Source organism: Rhipicephalus microplus, chromosome 8, assembly GCF_043290135.1.
Source record: "Rhipicephalus microplus isolate Deutch F79 chromosome 8, USDA_Rmic, whole genome shotgun sequence".
Taxonomy (NCBI): domain Eukaryota; kingdom Metazoa; phylum Arthropoda; class Arachnida; order Ixodida; family Ixodidae; genus Rhipicephalus; species Rhipicephalus microplus.
Window position 1 is genome coordinate 33,968,875 of NC_134707.1, and position 20,264 is coordinate 33,989,138.

A 20,264-nucleotide genomic window follows, 5' to 3' on the forward strand; every position below is an offset into this window, starting at 1 on the left:
TTCCTCCTCCCGCGGGCACCGTTGATGAGCGTTGCCGTGTATTTTCTTCCCCTATCTATCCCCTTTGGGTCTTCGTACAGTCGTTCCGGGTTTCTGGATCACGGAGATGCCTAAGATGACCAGGGAACTGGGTCGGCGTGGAAGGGAAGCAAACGCCGGTGCCTGCAGGCGTTGCGGTTCACCGTGCCGTTTACCCTACCATGGCTCCGGGCTCTCCCCCCGACGAATCGGTGACGACGAAAAAAGCCCGCTTCATAAACGAGCACACTTGGCTTCCGTCGCTCGTCGTATGACCTTTTCCTTGCTTTAACCGGTGAAGATCGTTGTCTCCTTTGCTCCTCTCCCTTGTTTTATCCCTATGCAGACGCAGGTGTCGAAAAGGGAGTTGTCGGTACGCGCGATAACGCGTCTCTCCCGTCTGCGCCGTCGCCAAGATGGCAACGCTGTCCAGTACTGCCTGCTTTCCCCAACCACTTCGGGAAAGAGCTTCCCTAAACGCTCGCCGCGGCGTCGGCGGCGCTGTCGGATGGGGGCCGTGGGTGCAGTTTATGTTTTGTTCGTGGAACACTGCTGTGCGCGGCGCCAATCGATAGCGCTGCTGGTCGATAGAGGACGCCACGTCCCGTCGCCCTTCTCCCCAACCCTTCTCTCCCGCCGTCGCGCCAGAGTGTCGCAGCTGGTGCGTATTGCTGTGACGTCACTGTGGCAATGGTAAACTCGAGACATATGTCGGCGAACTTGCCGAACCATGGGACGCGCAGGTATTTTTGTTGCCCACTGCAAGAATAAGTAAAACAAAAAGGGAGCCCATTACAACTCCCTATGCCGAAACCGTTTTACATTACGTCGTACGTGGCTACGCGAGAAGCTACCGGCTTGGCGATTCCTAAATATTCGCACGCATGGGAGAAGTGCTAGGATTGGTATGTGCGTATGCCCAATACGTTTTGTGTACCAATAAACCTCAATGGTGGTTATAAAAGGGCTCGAGCAATTTTTTCGACATACATTTACCTGTAACACTTTTAGACATTCACCTGGATGATGTAGGTAGAGCACCAACTTCTCAATAATGTTAAGTCATCCTGCGGCAAAGAATAAACGCTCGTAGTAAAGATGTGACGATAGAGAACACGATCATTCGCGAACATACTGGATGGTATTTCAGCACCATGGTCATTGACATAAAACAGGTGCGAAATCTGCCGAAGCCTAGAGCCCTGTACGCCTTCACGATCGGAGACATTAGAAGCGTCCTGCATCCAGCATGGCTTTGGAGTGCATTCGGGATGGCCTGCTTACCACCAAGCGACGATGTCATGAGATGAGCTCATTCTGCGACGTCCCGTTATGTGACATCACAGTGACGTCACGTCGACCTCCCAAATTTAGGAACCCCTGACGCTATTATCTCTTTTTACGGTGACGTCATGTCATTATAATTTCCTCTTATGCTCTTGACCTGAAAATCAAGAAATATGACTCGTTTGATGCGGTAACTGCTGTGATTGACAGACGCTACTGCGTGAGACGTTAGCGGCTTTGCAAAACCCTAAAAATTCGCACGCGTGTGATCAGTGCGTTTTCTCACTCATGACGTAGTTACTCACTACTTATTGCAGCATTTTCATTGCTTTGGGATATATGCCTTATGACCATGGGTCTATATGCCCAAGGATGTAGACGTGTACAAAGCTGGTAGTCTAGTTGGCGCTCAATATTATGCTCAATCGCGTTCAAGACGACTAAAACACCTGGAGCGTTACGTGTTGAAATCATCCCATGATTATAAAGAACACCGTAGTAGCGGGCTCCCGAAATTTCTATCATCGGGCGTACTTCAACGTGCACTCACGTTGCACGCACACGTTGCACACGTGTCTGTCACCTCTAACTAAGGGCGAAGGCCGCAGCCAGGACCAAACTCATGACCTGGGGTTTGTGTAAGATTAGGTCATGCGCTATTTGTTATTTTGTCCACCCAGTCCAAGGTGTACAGCTCGACACACAATTGACAAGTTTGTCCAAACTAAAGTAAGGAAAAATAGCCATCGAGTTGTTCGAAAGCAGCTAGAGCTTTGAAGACCACTTCATGACAGATTGCCAGTTAGCTTTTATACAGGCCATTCTAATGAATAATAATCTTCAGAAGTAACCGTAAATACAGTGCGTGTAGGCCTACACAATCGTAGTGGGCACTTCGCTGCTCTACTCACAATGCCCACACATTTTAGGGGAGTTGGAAACCGCTTACTTCCTGCGTGCAGACGTTCGTTTTCACGCGGCGCAGTTTTCGTTTTCTTATTTATATTCAAGTCACGTTAACGGGTGGGAAAGTGAAACGCAGGCATCGCAGTTTTCAAGCCGAAGCTCAATGGCCCTTCGGTTCTCTCTCGACTCTACATTAAATGGCGCCCACTTTTGGTGGCGAATGCCGGTCGTATAATTCATTGTGAAAACGGCTTAAAAAAGAACAGCTTCGCTGATTACCTTAAGTACAGCTTGTGCAAACATGATTGATTGATTGATATGTGGGGCTTACAGTTCCAAAATCACCATATGATAATTAGAGACGCCGCAGTGGAGAGCTCCGGAAATTTCGACCACCTGGGGTTCTTTAATGTGCACCCAAATCTAAGCACACTGGCCTACAGCATTTTGGCCTCCATCGAAAATGCAGCCGCCGCCGCCACCGGCATTGGATCCCGCGAGCTGCAAGTCAGCAGCCGAGTACCTTAGTCACTAGACCATCACGGCAGGGCACTCGTGCAAACAGCGGAGGTGGCTGCATCATACCGCTATTTCATGATACCTTTAGCGGACTGGAAGTGAGTCTTTCGGAATTTCAGTGGGACACACCCGCTAAGAGCTGCTTGGTACATGAGAACAGACGTTTGGGCCAGTTGGTTTGTTACGTTCATTGCAGTCATAGCGCTGATAACACAGGGACTACAGAAAGAGACCGGGACGTGCGAGGATGCGGAAGCGCAAGTCCTGTCTTCTTTTTTTGTTCCTGGTTTTATCAGGACCATGGCTTCAACGAACCGCTTGGTAGGTGTCGGTTAGGCTTGTTTGATTGTACCCGCAAGGTGGGGCTCATAGCCACACATGGGGAGGAGTAGCCAAGACGGCCTATCGGTAACTTTTCGCTGAAACCTTGGAGAATGCTTATTAGTGAAAAAATTAAATAAAAACGCCGAACAAAAATAAATAATAATAATATAGTAATGAAAGTAAAATTTTGAGCAGGCCTTACTACAGCGTTCATCTGATCACAACAATAGGGACTTGCAAGGCCCCTGCTTTAAGAATAATATTAAAGCAAATATTGAAACAAAATTATTCATGTTAAGTAGCTTGAATAATGTTACAACCACAACAAACACCTGCTTTTTACAGAGTCTTAACTGAAGGCAGATTAGTTTAGTGCTATTTCTGTAAATAAATTTAACTCTGCCGTCGAAAACATATTGAATGAAGGTCTTTTTCTAAGTCTGAACAGACAGCTTCATTTTTGGTGCTTTATAGTTTAAAGTAGGCTTGTAGAATTTTTGTCACCCATAACAACTAGGAGCTGCATCACATAGAAAGAGAGAGAGAGAAAGGTATGTTTATTTTGAGACATTAGCAGAGAGGTTGACCTGAATAAATTTTCTGATCTGCTCCTCAGCGTTAGGTAAGGGAAGGGGATGATATTGAAAGAGAAAGAAGGTGTTGATGAGGATGAGACGATGATGGATTGAAATCATGTTCTTCAAGGACTAACCTTGACCTGGAGCTTCGTTGTGGGCAAGTTAGACACAGCACGTGCCACCGTCACGCTGGTGTGAATCCAAGCAGAAGAAGAGGATGAAGAAGCAAGGCTCCCGTTCTTGATCGCTGTACCATTGTTCCAGGAAGCAACAAACACAGCACTCGCTCCTTGTTCCTCGTTCGCGATTTCAGCCTGGAGTGTCTCGCGATCCCACAAAAACTGGGCAATAGCTGGGAGCTTACTACCACCATATCGTCCCAAGTGGTCCCAGAAACGAAGTCAAGATGGGCGACGAAAGCCAGATGTCACAGGTAAGTCCTTTTGAGGGCAGCCGTAGATTTGTTAAGTGATGGCGTTACCGCAAACATGTGACGATCATGTGCATCCGTGCCGTGTGATCAGTGAATGAAGAACGGGCGCTACAGGAGACAATAGCGCAGCAGCATACTCGCCATAAGAGCAAGACATAGGAAAATGGTGTTGATATATTCGGACAGCGTTCTTGAGGTTCAGTGACAAATTAATAAGAGTATAGTATCGTTCGCGTGAGCACTTACGACTCGCAAGCGAAAAGCAACTCAAGGCAACCGTTGATTACACCTGCTTGTAACTTACTCGTAGTATCCCTCAATACACAAAAACCACGTACTGCGGCACTGTGGTATGCATGGAGATTGTCCCGTAGAAGACTCTGGCCTCAAGTTCCAACGAGTTCGATGGGTTTAGAGCTTTGTGACTGCAACGGCGCGACTCAAAATCAAGGAACCAGATACCGCACCAAAGGAGTCATTTTGACGACTACTGTTACCGGTCGCTTAGCGACTAAGTTGGCAACGCGATTGGTGCTGTTAGCAGGTGTCATCGAGTCTATACGCCCACCATATATACGCAGAAAAGAAAGTGATTTAAGCAAGGCAAAGTGGGCATGATAACTCTGATTATTTGGGGGCATTGAAGGAAATCAAAGGGCTGCAAAAGCTTATTACAACTATGAATATAAATTTGTTGAGTTAGATGGAGGCTTTATGAAATAAATACGGCGATAAAAAGCAAAAAACAACAAGAGAGATATTTAAAGAAACAATTAGCAGAAGCTTTGCTGTTGTTTATTAGCTCACATGTGTGTTTCTCCATGCTGTTTTTTTTTTGCGTAAATGGTCAAGCACCGACGTGCTCAGACTACAGTCATAACGTTGAGTGTAATTGGAGAAATGATTCTGAAGATAAATAAAAATCCTTTTGTGGAAACACTGGCAGTGGTGTCGTTTAAACCTACACAGTTATTTAGTGCTGCAAAGTATTTTATGGTATTTGGGTATTCAGCTTATACAAGTATTGCGCTGTCATTTAGGCACCCATTGATAACCACAGTCAAAGTTACTTTTGGAGTTAGAATAATAAACGAAAGTAAGTTCTGCGTTGTTAAGGTCTGCTATGCAGATATTTATTCTGTTTTATGTTATCTTTTGTCCTTTTGTTTCGACATCCTAGCTCTGACAATTTGCGTTAGGTCTCAAGCATCGGGAAATGCTTAGGTTATGGAAAATTAAGTTCTTTTAGGTTGAAAATTCAAATACACTTCGGCCATGCCACGAAGATGTCGAAGACGTCCCATATGCCACAATGTCGACAATGTTGAGAGCTAAGCTAAGTTTTTTTTTCTGATGTCTTCTGCTTTATGTACGACTTCCGTGACTCAAATGACGTTCCCGCCCAAAACCAATCTAAACAATAGTCACGTCCCGTACAGATGTCGCAGTGGTCGGAAAGTGGCCAGCTAAACTGTGAACATTTGTGTTTGGTGTCATGCATCATGCGCGCCCTACCTAATTAGAAGCTTGATTAAGTCGGTACTTGAAAACGATTCTGGCTGTGTCACGCAGATGTCGGCGGTGTCGGAGTCGTCACAGATGTCATCGACAGCTCAGCCGGGTGCCGCCACCGCTAGCGACCGTATGGCACGCCGTCAGAACAAGCGGATGATCGTGCGTGCCGGCGTAGTCATTATCATACTGCTGCTCATCATCGACATCATACTGCTCTATATCTGGCTGACGTCCGAGCCAACGGTCATCCACGAGAAGGCCACTGTGGTTGTCGATGACGCGGGCATATTCCAGCCTTCAGACCTCGACCCGAGGGACACCGACGACTCACTCCTAGTCCTGGTAAGAGCACAGGAGAAGCGCTGTCAGCCCCTGGCATGATGCTCTCAAAAGTCTGCACCAAGCATTAGCAATAATTATTATCTGGCTTGCTCTCAGGCATTTTGTAAGTCATATTGCCGCTCGGCCCATTACTATCTTATAAACATTATCACTGTCATAATGCGCATATCATTTGGAACCAGGACGCAGTGGATTCACGAGGATAATAAATGAGGTCGTAATTTTATGGAAGTCACAAGGAAATCACAAGTTAGAGCTTGCTATTCATTTACACGTACTTTTAACGTAACATTCCTGCTTTCTCTGCTACCTTAACAACTCCTCATGTCTACAGCGGAACCGAAGTGTCATTAAAGCCGCCTAGTGTGTCTCTACAGTGGCTAGCGCATTGCAAGATTTATTACCATGTTGTTGCAAAGAGTACCTCATCGCACAATATATGGGTGTATAAGTAGTGCAAACTATGGGTAAGACAAAACTGTGCCGTAACAACGGACATCAGCGTACACCACTGGCGCGAAACGCAGGAGGAGCTGTCTTTCCCCGGCACTGACACCACGTCCGAGCACCGCCACAGGCATGGCGTCTGCAACTCCACGGGCTGCCTTTGGCTTCAGCACTACCTGAGCCCCGGAGGACGCATGAGCAGCTCGGGCCACATCCACAGCCAGAGCCAGAAGGGGGGCCGTCCGGGTCCCTGCGATGACTTCTACGAACATGTGTGCGGGTCGAGACGCCACTCCCTCTACAGGGACGGCGTAGCTCGTCTCATGGTCGCCGTGGCGGAAAGGATTACGGGCAGACTGCGTGCAGTTGCCGGAAGCGGAAGTGTACGAGTCCACGCAGCCGACACCGGTGACCCCGATGAGGACCACGCCATAGTCCTGGAGCGGTGCCTGAAGGGTGGTGCCATGGTAACCAAGAATATGATTCTGCGGTGCGTTTATAATAATGCTGACGTCATTTGTAGACGCGTGCCTCAGCGTCAAGGTTAGAGGACCGGATTGCTGCGGACGTTCGGAAGCCCATATCCGCGAAAGCTGGTTTTTCCAGGCTGCCATTTAAACTGTTACTTGCCTGCTTCCCTGCTTTGTGGTCCTCATCTCTTCAGCACTAATAATAATAATAATAATAATAATAATAATAATAATAATAATAATAATAATAATAATAATAATAATAATAATAATAATAATAATAATAATAATAATATTAATAATAATAATAATAATAATAATAATAATAATAATAATAATAATAATAATAATAATAATAATAATAATAATAATAATAATAATAATAAGCGTTGCCTTGCTATTTGTGGCAATTGTGGGTGGTTCATTTTCGCTTATAAACCTAGAAAAACTCAACATTATAAGATACTCAAAATCACGCTGTACGCAGAATCATTCCTTATATGAAATTCGTGCGTTCGCACACACTCATAAAATAGTTTGGGTACCTTCAGAAGTATTTAGGTGAGCTAGCTCGTGGTTAACCACTCAATACAGTTACGTTATGTCACATTCAAGATACTTACTAAACTAAAGTAATATTAGCTGAGTGCGACTTCCATATTTATGCCTCATGATGTCGTGTATTGTGTCAAGAGTAGTTTCTCATAAAAGTTCACTATACAAATACTGATATGCAGCAGTATGCCCGACACAGAACATTCAAACGCTGGGACATATGTTTTTTTGTCTGGACCGCCTTGGATTAACATATGTCTTGAAATAGTCGATTTTCCAACGTGCATTGCGTTCGGTGATGAAGGTAAAGGTTAAACGATTTGTTAATAGAAAAGCGCCGTATCCGGAGTAGGAACTGCGCGATGCTGAAGTCTTCTGGGCAAGCATGCTAGACTCAGCGTGTCACAGGATAGCTTACTGGCAGGGCAGAGGACCAACGAATGAGAAACCTTCAATGAAATCCTCGTGACTGAAAGACAATTAACAGGTGACTGTATTTACAGGCCCTGTGGGGAACCGCGCAGCCAAGACTGCCCCCCATCGCTTCCAGATGCACCTCTTGGAATCTCCGAGCGCTTTTTTGTCGCCAACAGCAGCGCCACCATTGAAGATTACGCTGCGTTTCTACAAAGGTGACCGCACTCTGCCGCTTGTACTAATGAACGTCGCTATACTCCAATACACTGAAAGGAACGACCCCAGCTATGCTTTTGACTCTGCAGCGTTGCTCCGAAGTTGCACACCGGTGGACACCTGAGCGTCGACGATGTCGGGATGGTGAAGACATTCCCGAGGCGATGGATCACAAGAGCGTGCCGCTGGGTCGAGCTGTCTGCCCGATGTCACCTGGAGCGAAACCCGCAGTTGAGAGGCTACGGGCGCCTTTCCCTGTACAAGCAGCTGTGGAAGCTTATCTACTTCGCGCCTTTTATGGGCAGCCCGGTGAGCTTTTCCCTTAACGTGCTGATGAGCGGCTGTCCTTCAAGCAGGAGCGTTCTGAAGCTTAACGCGAATGACGCAGATTTAGTTCCCAACTTTGGGGACTGCTTCTTGTTGACGCTATATTTCTTGCAGTGTTCAATAGATGACGGCACTTGTAGCTGATGATGAAAAGATGGAAGATGTTATAAACTAGATGGCAGTACTTGTAGTTGATGATGAAAGATGCCAGATGTTATAAAATAGGAATAATGTCACATATGGCGCCTGTCATTGGTGGAAGGCAATCGTTCGATTTAGTGTGGCGACGTACGCTAGGGGGAGTGTTGTAATAAATTGATTGATATGTGAGGTTTAACGTCCCAAAACCACCATACGATTATGAGAGACGCCGTAGTGGAGGGCTCCGGAAATTTCGACCACCTGGGGCTCTTTAACGTGCACCCAAATCTGAGCACACGGGCCTACAACATTTCCCCCTCCAACGGAAATGCAGCCGCCGCAGCCGGGATTCGAACCCGCAACCTGCGGGTCAGCAGCGAGCGTTGTAATAAAATCGAGTGGGAAAAATATACGGAGGATTCATGGTTTACCTCCGGAGCTTCGCCCACTCATCATCATTCACTTCATCCATGGATATGGCGGCACTTTTTACCATAGCGCGAAGAGATGACGGATGTTACAGGACAACAACATGACTATGGCGAGGCATGGTTTCTTACTGCGAAAGCTATTATGAGATCACAACATGGGTGCGCCACTGTCTCTGAGCCTCATAACCACTATCACATGAAATAGGCGTGCCAGTCTAGTGTTCTACCACGGAGCCACGCCAGTTCTTGGAACTCCGTTGAAAACTGGCCTTAGGCAGGATTGATATCGGGGAAAGAATTGTGTTAACGAGAATATTGATGATGCCCTTTTAGAACTGCAAATGAACAACCGGGTGTCACACAATGCGGAATGCCTATCGCATGGTTCGTCGAATGCTTCAACATATTGCAAGAGTTTCAGGCATAATTATTCGTCGTCATGAGCCACTGCGTCAAAAAAAAAATAGCACAAAATGTTTTGGTATGTTTAGCAGTTATCACACTTCTCCGAAGAATGACAAAGGAAGGCACAGTGAACGTCTCCTTGTTTCTGAAGCAAAAACAAACAAACGAATGCCTTTCTACCACAGAAAAATTATCATTTACAGCTTTGTGGGTAGTTTGCAAACGTGCTTGCAGCAGTTATTCAAAGAGTGTTTAAGAAGAGTGTTTAAAGAAAGGCTCCGAGAGGCTGCTCATCCAGGTTTCAATGTGACTGTGCCGCGTGTTAGGCGCAGGCCTAGCGTTTTTTTTTTTATTATTTCGCGTGTTTAGTGACTTCATATAAAAAAAACCTAAATGCTTTCATTTTTGATTTCACACTCAGTTTCGTTTCTTTCGACCGGCATATATAGTGTATTATAACATTCTTAGCTTGTCACTAGCGTACACGACCATGGACAGGGAATAAAAGATCAATGAAGAAGATTGTTTTGGACGTGCAGTCATTATAAAGTGCTGCATAGGACAGTGTATTCTTTTTCTAACACAGGCTCGTCCGCTAGTCAAGGTGGCGTACCAGGAGCCTCCTGACCCACAACTTCAAGCTTGTCTGCGCGTGATGCACGACGCCTTCCGACAAAAAGCAGCGGAAGCAGCCAAGGCAACCTTGTCTGAGGCAGTGGATGAGCTACACGACACCGTCATCCACTTCGTGTGGGAGGCACGCCAGGCAAGTGCACGCGAAACTAATAATTAGACCAGAAATAATTGATGCTTCACTACGTGGCTGGGTTTGGGCGATACCAATGAATGAGGGAAACGCAAGCAAATACTTCATGCATGTCTGAATAGTGCTACTAATTATACGCGTAAATTGATTACGGTTAATTTTTTAGAGTGAATACTGTTAAGAGATCCCAACGGACGCTTTTGGCATCATAGTTGTCCGCCGCTGCCGCAGGTGTCCGCAACTGCTATCAGACGAAATAGGAGAAAAGGCGGTGTAAACAAAGCGTCGCGGCAAGAATGAAACCCGAACCGGAGCCCTCAAGCATGAAATCCCTGTATTATACCACTAATCCACGCCCGTCATTGGATAACTGCGCAAGCAGAATCTATGCAGACAATATGTCGGGGAAAAAATCACGGTAAAATGTGCAGCAGAGCGTTTTAGAAGAGCGAATTAAAACCCAGGCATCACACAGCTCGAGTTGCGTAACGAGTGGGTCATTGAACCCTTCCAACCCATTACAAAAGACTGAGCCATAATTCTTTGTGTTCAGCGTCGCAATGCCTTACAAGTGTATAGCTGGTACCACGCTTCTCTGAAGAACGAATAATGGCGTAGTGGGTGACCCTACTTCGCAAAAACTATGATTCATGAAGTTTTCATGCAAATTTAGCTGCTGTTTTTCACCGAAAAGTTTTTTTTAAATAAAAGCTCTACAAAGGCCGCCCTACGAGCTTTCACTGCTGTTATACTGCGCGTTTTGCGCAGAAGTGGCATTTTCCTCCCAATATGAGCACATTTAGCAGTAACCAGCCGTACTAAAGCATTTCTTTATACGAATAGCATTCTACCTTAACGACTGTAAACTGATAATTACAATGTAGATGACAAATTATTTTGCTGAGTAACAGCAAGCGCAACGTACTCTACTTCGACAATGTACTAAATGTTACCACAACAAAAGCGCTAGTGAATGTAGGACAGTGAAATCACAAAAAAATAACAACAATAACCTACCGGCACAGGTGATGCGTTCCCTGGTACCCGAGTGGTTGGCGCAGGCCGCTATCAATAGGACGCATGGCGATAAGTACGACGCGAAGGAAAGACGACTCGCTCGGCAACAGGCCGCTCAGCAGCTGGTCGCAATCGAAGCCCTTGTAGACGATGGTTCCGGCAGCACAGACGCCGACGTCGGCGTTTACTCCTGGCAGGTAAGTCCACACCTGCACAAGCGGAGTAAAGAAAGTTTTGTATTTTTTTTGGCCAGTTCATCTAAGGCAACGGGGCGTCCAAGGTAAATTAAGACCACCTTGAATTCTTTGATATGACTATACGGACGTAGAGAAGCAGGTCTGCCTGAGCGATCACGTGTAGTAATAATGGCTGAAGTATTCGTAGTTACTCGTCACGGTGGTCTAGTGGCTAAAGTAGTCGGCTGCCGACCCGCAGGTCACGGGATGGAATCCCGGCCGCGGCAACCGCATTTTTTGATGCAGGCGTGAATGGCCGGGGCCCGTGTGCCCAGATTTAGGTCACATTAAGGAACTCCAGGTGGTCGAAGTTCCCGCAGCCCTCCACTACGGGTTTCGGGACGTTGAATCCCAACAACTGTTGTTATTGGACTTTTCGTAGTTCGAATAACCTGCCCTAACCATGTATACTCTTCCCGTGCGTACAGGTTCGCTACTCAGAGGACCGGAAAGCGCTAGTCCTGCCGCTAGGCCTGTTGGGGCTGTTCATTGACTCCATGGCCACCATAGAACCAGTCCTGGTCCCGGCTTTGGGTCGCCCCGTGCTTCGCCAGCTGATGCCGGTGCGACACGGACCGTACTCTTGGCGACGCCACAACGAGCAGCGACTCGGCGCGATTGTCGACTGTGTCGCTTCCGTTCTGGACGAAGCCGGTATTGGGCAGGGTGAGCTGCTCTTAAACGTCATCGCTGCAAGGTCGCTTATGTCCGCCCACTGTTTTCACAGAACTGGACACCGTGTTCATAACGACGCTGTTTGACGAAAAGCAAAGTAACTACAAGCCGACCCACAGCACCGGGCGGCGAGTCGAAAGCTATCGCCGTGGGAAAGCTCGTTGGTTCGACTTGCATCGATTGCCTGTGGGCCGTTCATTTTGGTTGTCGAACTCGGCCGTTCATTTTTACGCCTCCAAGATCTGCGTCACATAGAAAATGAAATTCTTTTTGTTTTAGACAAAGAAGGCTGGTTTGTACGCAGATTTGCGAGCGTGGAGAGAATACTTAGTAAAATAGGTGTGAAAATGTCAGCCAACTGGTTATGACATCAGCTTGTGGGAGCAAAGCTCTACTGCAGTAACACATACTGTCATGTACACATATATTAACACACTAAAATTATCTATCTTTATGTTACCACAGCCTCACACGTGTATGCAGCCCTGCGTAAGCCGCACCGGCATGTTTGGAAACCGTCCAGACCAAGGGTCGCCAACCTGTGGCCCACAGGGCCATTTTTATGTGGTCCTTGGCATGATATGACAACGCTCCACCCCATTTCTATGGCACTTCCTATCTTAAAGCCGGCATGGTGGTTTTGACCTAAAATGATGTTGTCACTCGCAACCTATGAAGCGATTGAAACATAAGTTTGTAAGTGGCAGCCTTGTGAGAACTGTGAAGACACCAAAAAAAAGATTTTATTTCAATGTTGTGCATCATTGCTGCTCTCTTTGGCACTTTACGTTATTACTATCAATTTTCTCCCTTCTCACTCTCTGAACAAGCTGACCTGATTTACCCCAGTGGACGCTCGCGCACTGGCAACGGAGGTGGCCCTGGAGTCTGGCATGCTGCAGCCGCTGCTTGCGCTGTACGACCGTCGGCTGCACGACGAGCACACCCGGGGCATCCGCTTGCATTCAGATTACAGCAACGCCGAGCTGTTCTTTGTGCTCTGGGCACTGGGACACTGCGGAGAACGAAACGCGGCCACCTTGGTCAACGGGGCACTCCGGAACTTTGCGCCTTTTTCGCGGGCCTTTCAGTGCGCCATTAACCAGGCCATGTGGACGGGACACAGGTGTCCCTTCTGGCGCTAGTGTAGTTATTTGATAAATATGAGCAAATTACGTTATTTAAATACCGCAGACGAATGCTCGTCTGTCGGGTGATTGTTATTAAAACAGTGGGCAAACAGTTAAAGATGAGTTTTCGTACATTTTTTGTTATTATGAAACGACTATAAGGCAAAACTTTGTGTTAAGAAAATTGTAGAAGTTGCGCAGTGTCTCGCACACACACAAAGTATGTTAGTATCCCCTCCCCCCAATCCAACAAAATTTCTGGCTACAATGATGCGTTGCCACGGAGAGAGAGAGAGAGGTTGTCGTTATAAGAGGAAAAAGAATAGAAAAGTGAGCTCCGTAACTTTCTGCATCCGCGTGCATGCGACACCTCAACAGTAGATCACAAGGGATGGGGGTGAGGAGGGATTAAAAGGATTGGATTAAAGATATATATAGAGAAAAAGAGATGCGCTAGGATAGCGAGCGACGACATATGAGAGATGGGAGAGACAGGAAATATGGAAACACGGTCACAGGAGTCCGAAGATGGGGCACCACTTGCGAGAGATCTCGTCGGCGACAGGAGATGGCGTAGGGCTAGTCCAGTCAGCCAGAGCTGCGCTGACGTCGTCGTAGGGGAGCGGTGGCAGGAGGTGGCGTAGGACGAACCCAGTCTCGGCCAGAGCTGCGCTGTCATCGGAGATCGCGAGGCACAATGGGTCGGCACGGAATCCAGCGAGCGAGCCCGCAGGCTACCCATCATTTCCGTATGGTTGATATGCTTTTGATCGATTATGGGGTCAAGGGAAGCGCAAACCCTACTCCCCTCGTTCTTTCATCGAGAAAGAACTCGTAAACCATATCGAAACGACGCGTAGGCGGCGACTACGCCGCATTGTATCCATAAACTTAGTTCAGGAGGGGGGTGGAGTGATGGAACCATACTTTTTGGATGTCCGTGCATGCGTTTGTATGTGTGTATACATACGCAAGCAGACTGGTAAAATTGCGGTACAAAGGTTAAACCTCCAACCCTCCTCCCCCGCACTGACTACATGCAAGTGACTATCCTTTGTAAAAATTGGGCTATAAAAACATGCTGAAAATTCGCACTATATAGTACGTGCACAACCGAACAGTCCCTATACTTCAGTCCATATAATAATGAGCTGCGTGCTAAGGCCAAGGCGTTAGAATCCCGGACACGCCAGAAGACAACGCGTGGCCTTCTTTTTCTTAGTGCCTATGTTTGTGAAGCATGTACTTCATTTGCCTCGTGAGGATGTTCAAGCTGCTGCCTCTTGATATTTTATTAAAGCTGTTCGTGCAGATCATACAGGACAATTTCTAATCAGTGGCCTATTCCTCTTTGTGGGTTACCACCATCAGAGTGATGACATGATCATCATCATCACGCACTTCAGGAAAAGACTTAAAAAGGCAGAACGAGTACTGTCTGGCTGGGCACACACATGGTTAAAGCCAGGCCTGGTATAAGAAATGACAAAACCTGGTGATTACCGTAAGTTGATTAAACCTAGAGAGAAGTGTGAAGTACCCCATCAACTTTCAGAGTTCACCGGCTGTAAGATACATGGCGTAAGTTTATACTCAGTGATTGAGATGGTACTAATTATATCAACAGAAAATGAAGCCAAGGAATGCATAGAAGACGTTGTTCAACGTGTTTAATTATACTGCAGGAAAGAGGGGTAAATTTAAGAACTCTTTTTCTTCGTGGGACTCAATATCAATGAGAATATTAATGAGTCTGCTAATTGTCATAAACGGTACTTTAGCAATTACTAAATTAACGTAAAGAAAGTCAGCTAGACAAAAATAGGTGGCCGCTTGGAGAGACCGAACCACTTGGTTGGTTGGTTGGTTGGTTGGTTCCTCAACGCCTTGGCGCAACCCACCTAGGGGGATAGGCCATGAATGGGACAGTGCCTTGCTTTTTAAATTGATTCACTTCTTGAAAGAGAGGGTTGGATAAATTAGGTAATATAGGTAATAATAAAGAATGTTAAATTTCTAAACGAAAAAACCTTGAAAAAACATAATAAACACACAAAAAAAGAAAAATATATACATAAATCAACTGAAGTTACTTATGTTTAGCATTCCATTCTTTTAGATTCCCGTAAGAAATTTGTAACAGCGGTAAAAACGCTCCTGTGGCTTAACCACTTCGCTCTGATTAACGCTTTGCATGCTCTATCAACAACGCTACAGTAGCCGTTGTCTTCTGCTTTCAATGGACACAAGCGCACATTGATAGCAGAGGCTGGTCAGACAAGCTCCCATGTTGCCCGTCCCGCACCGCCGGGAAATCACCGGGAGCCTAGCGCCGTACGTGACGGATGGGCCACACGACTACTGTGTTTTCTAGCTACCAGATTCACTCACCCGACCGTTTGCCCCAAGACAACGCAATCTATCTATACAATATAGGCAGTCTATATTCGTGTTCACCACTCCAGCATGCAGAGAACTTACCATTTTGCTGCCTCCACAGCAGTTGGAGTACACAGTCAGTGAGCTCATAAGAATGCCTTCCTGGGCATATTAAAAAGCTGGTTTGGGAACGCACATAATCTACTCTGTTTCCAAGCGTGCATTTCGCGGAGGAATATTCCCTGAAAAAAAGAGGGCCTTTGACGTATCACATAGGCTCCTATAACAACATGCGGGTCAGACCTCTTATATGGTTTTATCCGCTGAGAAGAGGTTACGTGGTTATGTCGTGGAGGCATTGTGCAAGGGTAACTCTTACCCTATCTCTGACCACTCCTTGGGCACAGTATTACTACAGTCCATAAGACGCATCATTGCCATTTTGAGACGTCTTATTCTGCAATGTATCGATGACACACATGGTCTGGTCTTGTACGGGCCTGCATTTAAGCAGTCTACGCTACCTCTGAGCAACAAGCCTCAGGCCTGCTCAACCACACGACCTTCACCACCCAACCTCATGGATCGTTCCATCGCTCACTGTTCATACATGAAGAAAATTTGCCAGTGTATTACTGACATCCCGTATTAAAAGTCTAACGACCCTCGTTACAAATGATCGAAAGAAGAATATTAGTAAACTCCGCTACTTCCGTACTAAGTAGTGGGTGCTTGTGTGAATCTCAGAGGTGACCCGAAATGAAATGTACTTATAGAAGAGAAGAAGATAGAAGAAGACGACGCAGCCACCATGTTGCATTTCAGGACCTGCTTATGTTTGCTCACTGGTTTCGCAGAACTGAACACCGCGTTCATAACAGCGCTGTTTGACGAAAAGCAAGGTAACTACAAGCTGACGCACAGCACCACCACGGCCGGTGAGTCGAAACCCCTCGCGACTCTAACGGAGAGCGGTCATGCGGCGCATCGACGTGTACTACCTTCACCAGACTGGTCCATTCGGAAGGAGTGCAGAGAACGCCTGGACGTCTTCTTCGCCGTGACCTCCGAGGCTTCCGACTGGGACAGGCGCTCCGACATCCGGGACACCCTTCTCGAAGGTCGAGTCAGGCGTGCCTTCAAGTGGACCGGCGCCTTCGTGCTTGATGAGCCCCGAGAGCGGCTCATCACCAGGTGGCTCGAGGTCGAAGGTGACGCACATGGAGACTTGATCGTGCTGCCACCGACACGTCACAGTAGCGGCAACGCGACCGATGTCTTGCGCAAAGTCGTAAGGTGGGCTACGGAACACTGTGCGGAAGTTCGTTACGTCATCAAGATGGCCGACGACATGGTGGTCCATCCGATGCTGCTGCATAAGTTCCTGCTCAAGCTGGACGAAACTGAAATGGGAGCAGTTCACTGCGACATGCGGGGCGCGTTCGGTCCACTCCGGGGAACCGATTTCGTAGCCTTCGCTCCGCGGCACAAGTTCTTCGCGGGCGGCTTCGACGTGTACTGCACCGCAGGATCGCCGGTCTTGGCTTCCTTGAAACTGCTGAAGGACCTAGATGTTGCCTCTGCGTCCGCGGGATCTGAAACAGCTTCCTCTTCAGACGAATTGCAGGAGCGTCATGGTCACCGGACGCTGCATATTTGGAACATGGATTTCGATGACATTAGCGACGTGTCGTTTGACGCGAACTGGAACTGGACGTTTGTGAAGCTCACCGGCGGCACGTCGAGGCGTAGACTCGACCGGTACGCCCTTTGGTTCTCGGCGCTGTGGAAGGACGTTCTCTGGAGCAAGTCGCGCTTCAGAAAACTTTTCAAAGTGGCTGAGCACGTCGATGGCGTGTCTGATAAAGACGTACAAGGTCGCTTTCGTACAAGCTTTCGTACAAGACGTACAAGCTCGCTTTCGAGCCGTTAAAATAAAAAATGCGTCGTTGTATGTAAAGTGGGTGATGGAGCGCTTGAAGCGAACTATATATGGTTCACTCTACGAGAGCAAGCGTAATTTTATGGCTCACGCTATATGTGTGTGTATGTGACGCTTTTTAAAGCGATAGCGTCAAAGAGCTCGTTTCGCAGAAATTCTGGTTTCGGCGTCGGTTTCGTAGGTTGTCGGCGAGAAATGATCTTAAGCGTGACCGAAAAATCGAGAACAATACAAACAAAAAATTATAAATTACAAAAAAAAATGCTGCAGCAGAGTGCGGACAGAACCGGGTTTTGTTTGGGTCCGACTGGGGATGGTTCGTTTACGTGGCAAGCGGATGTTCTATTACACGGCCACGCATTGGGTTGTAAAGCAGTGAAAACAACTTCCTCATCTTGGTAATGCAGTGAAAGCAGCTTTCACGCTTTAGAAACACAAGCGTCCTGTATACGTGCTTCACAATGCACCATAAAATATTGCAGTCAGGATGCGTGCCTCAAGTGCCCTTTGTTAGCGGGCGTCAGAAGATGCGATTACCCTAATGGCTTCGTGGTTTAAAGGCGGATATCCACTACGATGGTAGCTACTTCCTGCAAAGCGAACGATGAACAGTATTTTAATTGCGGTAATTTCTTTTAGAAAATTGAACAGTTCATCCTTCAAAAACAAAATATTGCTTTTGGCCGAGGCTGATTTCAGGAACCTCTTACAAAAATTATAGGGACGTCCAAGTTTTAAGTTCGAAACCAGCGACACAAACCTGTCTTTGCAAGAATAGTTTCGTCCCCAACTCTACTGGGCACCTGGTGTTTGGTCATGAAGTTTTCATCAAGCGTGAGACCCGCGGGACCATGGAGTTTTTTTATATACACTAGAGGGAGCTCTGGCGCTAGTGTATATGGGAGCTGCAACGCACGGCACTTCAGTGAGCATGGGAATGGATGTACACACATTTGTCTGATCTTCGTACTTCTGTCCTGCTTTGCCTTCATGTGTGTTCGTGTGGCTTGGAGCTGTTTCCTCATAAAACAAAAATCAGCAAATGTTCAGCGGTTGCGCTTCACCACCTTATTATTTTAGACTTACCTTTCCAAACCGGGTCACGAAGTTCAAAAGGGTTCAGTCTTTCTTTCAAAACAAAACCGAAACCGAGCAATAAACAAAGCCGCAAGTACGATTCGCCACCCGCAAGTAAGAATACTAGGCAAATGTGGGTACTACCCATCACTCCCATGGTCACTCAACGATCGCAGCGACAGAGTCCCCTCTAGTTAAATTTAGAAAAGTCCATGACGTAGATATACCAAGAGAATGGTCCACTCATAAAGCTTCCCCGGGTACCGCTAATGCAAAGCATAAGCACTTCTCGACTCATATGAGTTAAATGAGTACAGCCAGGATTTTGATTTACGGTGTTAGAAGCGTCTAATACAAGCCAATTTTTCTTAGCTTACATCAAAGTGGCGTATACATCACTAACCTATGCAGCCTAACGCTAACCCGATTTGAACACTGCTCATCTTCTTTATTACCCGTAATTAAATATAAGCCCTTCTCAATATTTGAAACCTAGAGCACTACGTAATAAAAAATACCACGAATAAATATCATTTCAAGTGTAAATAAATATAAGAAACCTAATATTCCTTGTATACGTGCTTGTTCATTTATCATCCACATCCTATTTAATACCACTTCAGTGGTATGCGCCATCGGCAGACAGCCCAATCGTCATTATAATCGTTTGAACAGACTCAAATTAATAAGAAGGAAGAAGAAGACGGAATCGACACGATGTGGTTGAAGAGTAGTTTCTACGCACTTGTATGCATCGCTACTCTGGTCTCTGCGATCTTGGCCACGTTCCTTTACGGCGCGCAAGAACGCGACAGCCTGCTGCTGCGAGCTGCTCTGGCTGGAGAAGCATTCGCACTGATGGAGTCGCAGCGATCTCAAGAAGACGACAGCGACGTCGCCGCACTAGACTGGTCCATTCGCAAGGAATGCGAAGAGCCTCTGGACGCCCTGTTCCTGGTGTTCTCCGATAGGTCCGACTGGGGTAATCGCGCTGACATCAGGGACACCCTACTGGAAGAGCGAGTCAAGACAACTTTCAGGTGGGCTGGCGCCTTCGTGCTCACCGGAGCCGAGGAACCACTGGTCGCCAAGTGGATAGAAGTTGAAGGTCGCGTCGCGGGTGACCTGATCGCGCTGCAATCTTCGCGTGGACGGAGTAGCCGAGCCTTTCGCACGGCTGTGCTGTGGACCTTAGACAACTGCCCAGGGGTCCGCTTCGTCGTCAAGATGGACGACGACACCACTGTTCATCCATTGCGGCTGCACAACTTTCTGAACGGAGTGAATGCGAACGACATGAAAGCGGTTCACTGCGACATGCGTGACTCGTTCACTCCACGCAAGAGTGCCGACGTGATGCTGACGGCGGCGCAAGTCCCGTTTTTCGCGGGAGCCTATCGACGGCACTGCACAGGATCAGTCGTATTGACTTCGCTCGAGCTACTGAGAAGCCTCGCCAACTTTCGGCCGTTCGAGAGCATTGAGACTGCATCGGTTTCTGGCCTCGTCCATAATCAAACGACGAGCACTTCGTATGTTGTAAGAAATGCCTCTATCGGTTGGCTCAGTAATATATCGTTGGACTCAAAATCGAATTTCATGTTCGTTAGGCTTGAAGACACGCCGATGCGAAGGCTCGACAGATACGCACTGTGGTACTTTGCGCTGTGGAAACACGCTGTGTGGAAAGAGCCTCGTTTTAGGAAGCTTC

The 20,264-nt window shown here is 47.1% G+C and overlaps 1 protein-coding gene across 1 annotated transcript; it reads left to right on the forward strand.

Moving 5' to 3' along the window:
• The first annotated feature begins 4,038 nt into the window (after window positions 1-4,038).
• On the forward strand, window positions 4,039-12,253 carry LOC142768235 (uncharacterized). The gene is made up of 8 exons (XM_075870184.1): window positions 4,039-4,065; window positions 5,638-5,922; window positions 6,450-6,859; window positions 7,898-8,026; window positions 8,117-8,336; window positions 9,918-10,097; window positions 11,123-11,311; window positions 11,779-12,253. The coding sequence occupies exons 1-8, from the start codon at window positions 4,039-4,041 to the stop codon at window positions 12,109-12,111; spliced, it is 1,773 nt and encodes a 590-aa protein (XP_075726299.1). The 3' UTR covers window positions 12,112-12,253.
• The last annotated feature ends 8,011 nt before the right edge of the window (window positions 12,254-20,264 follow it).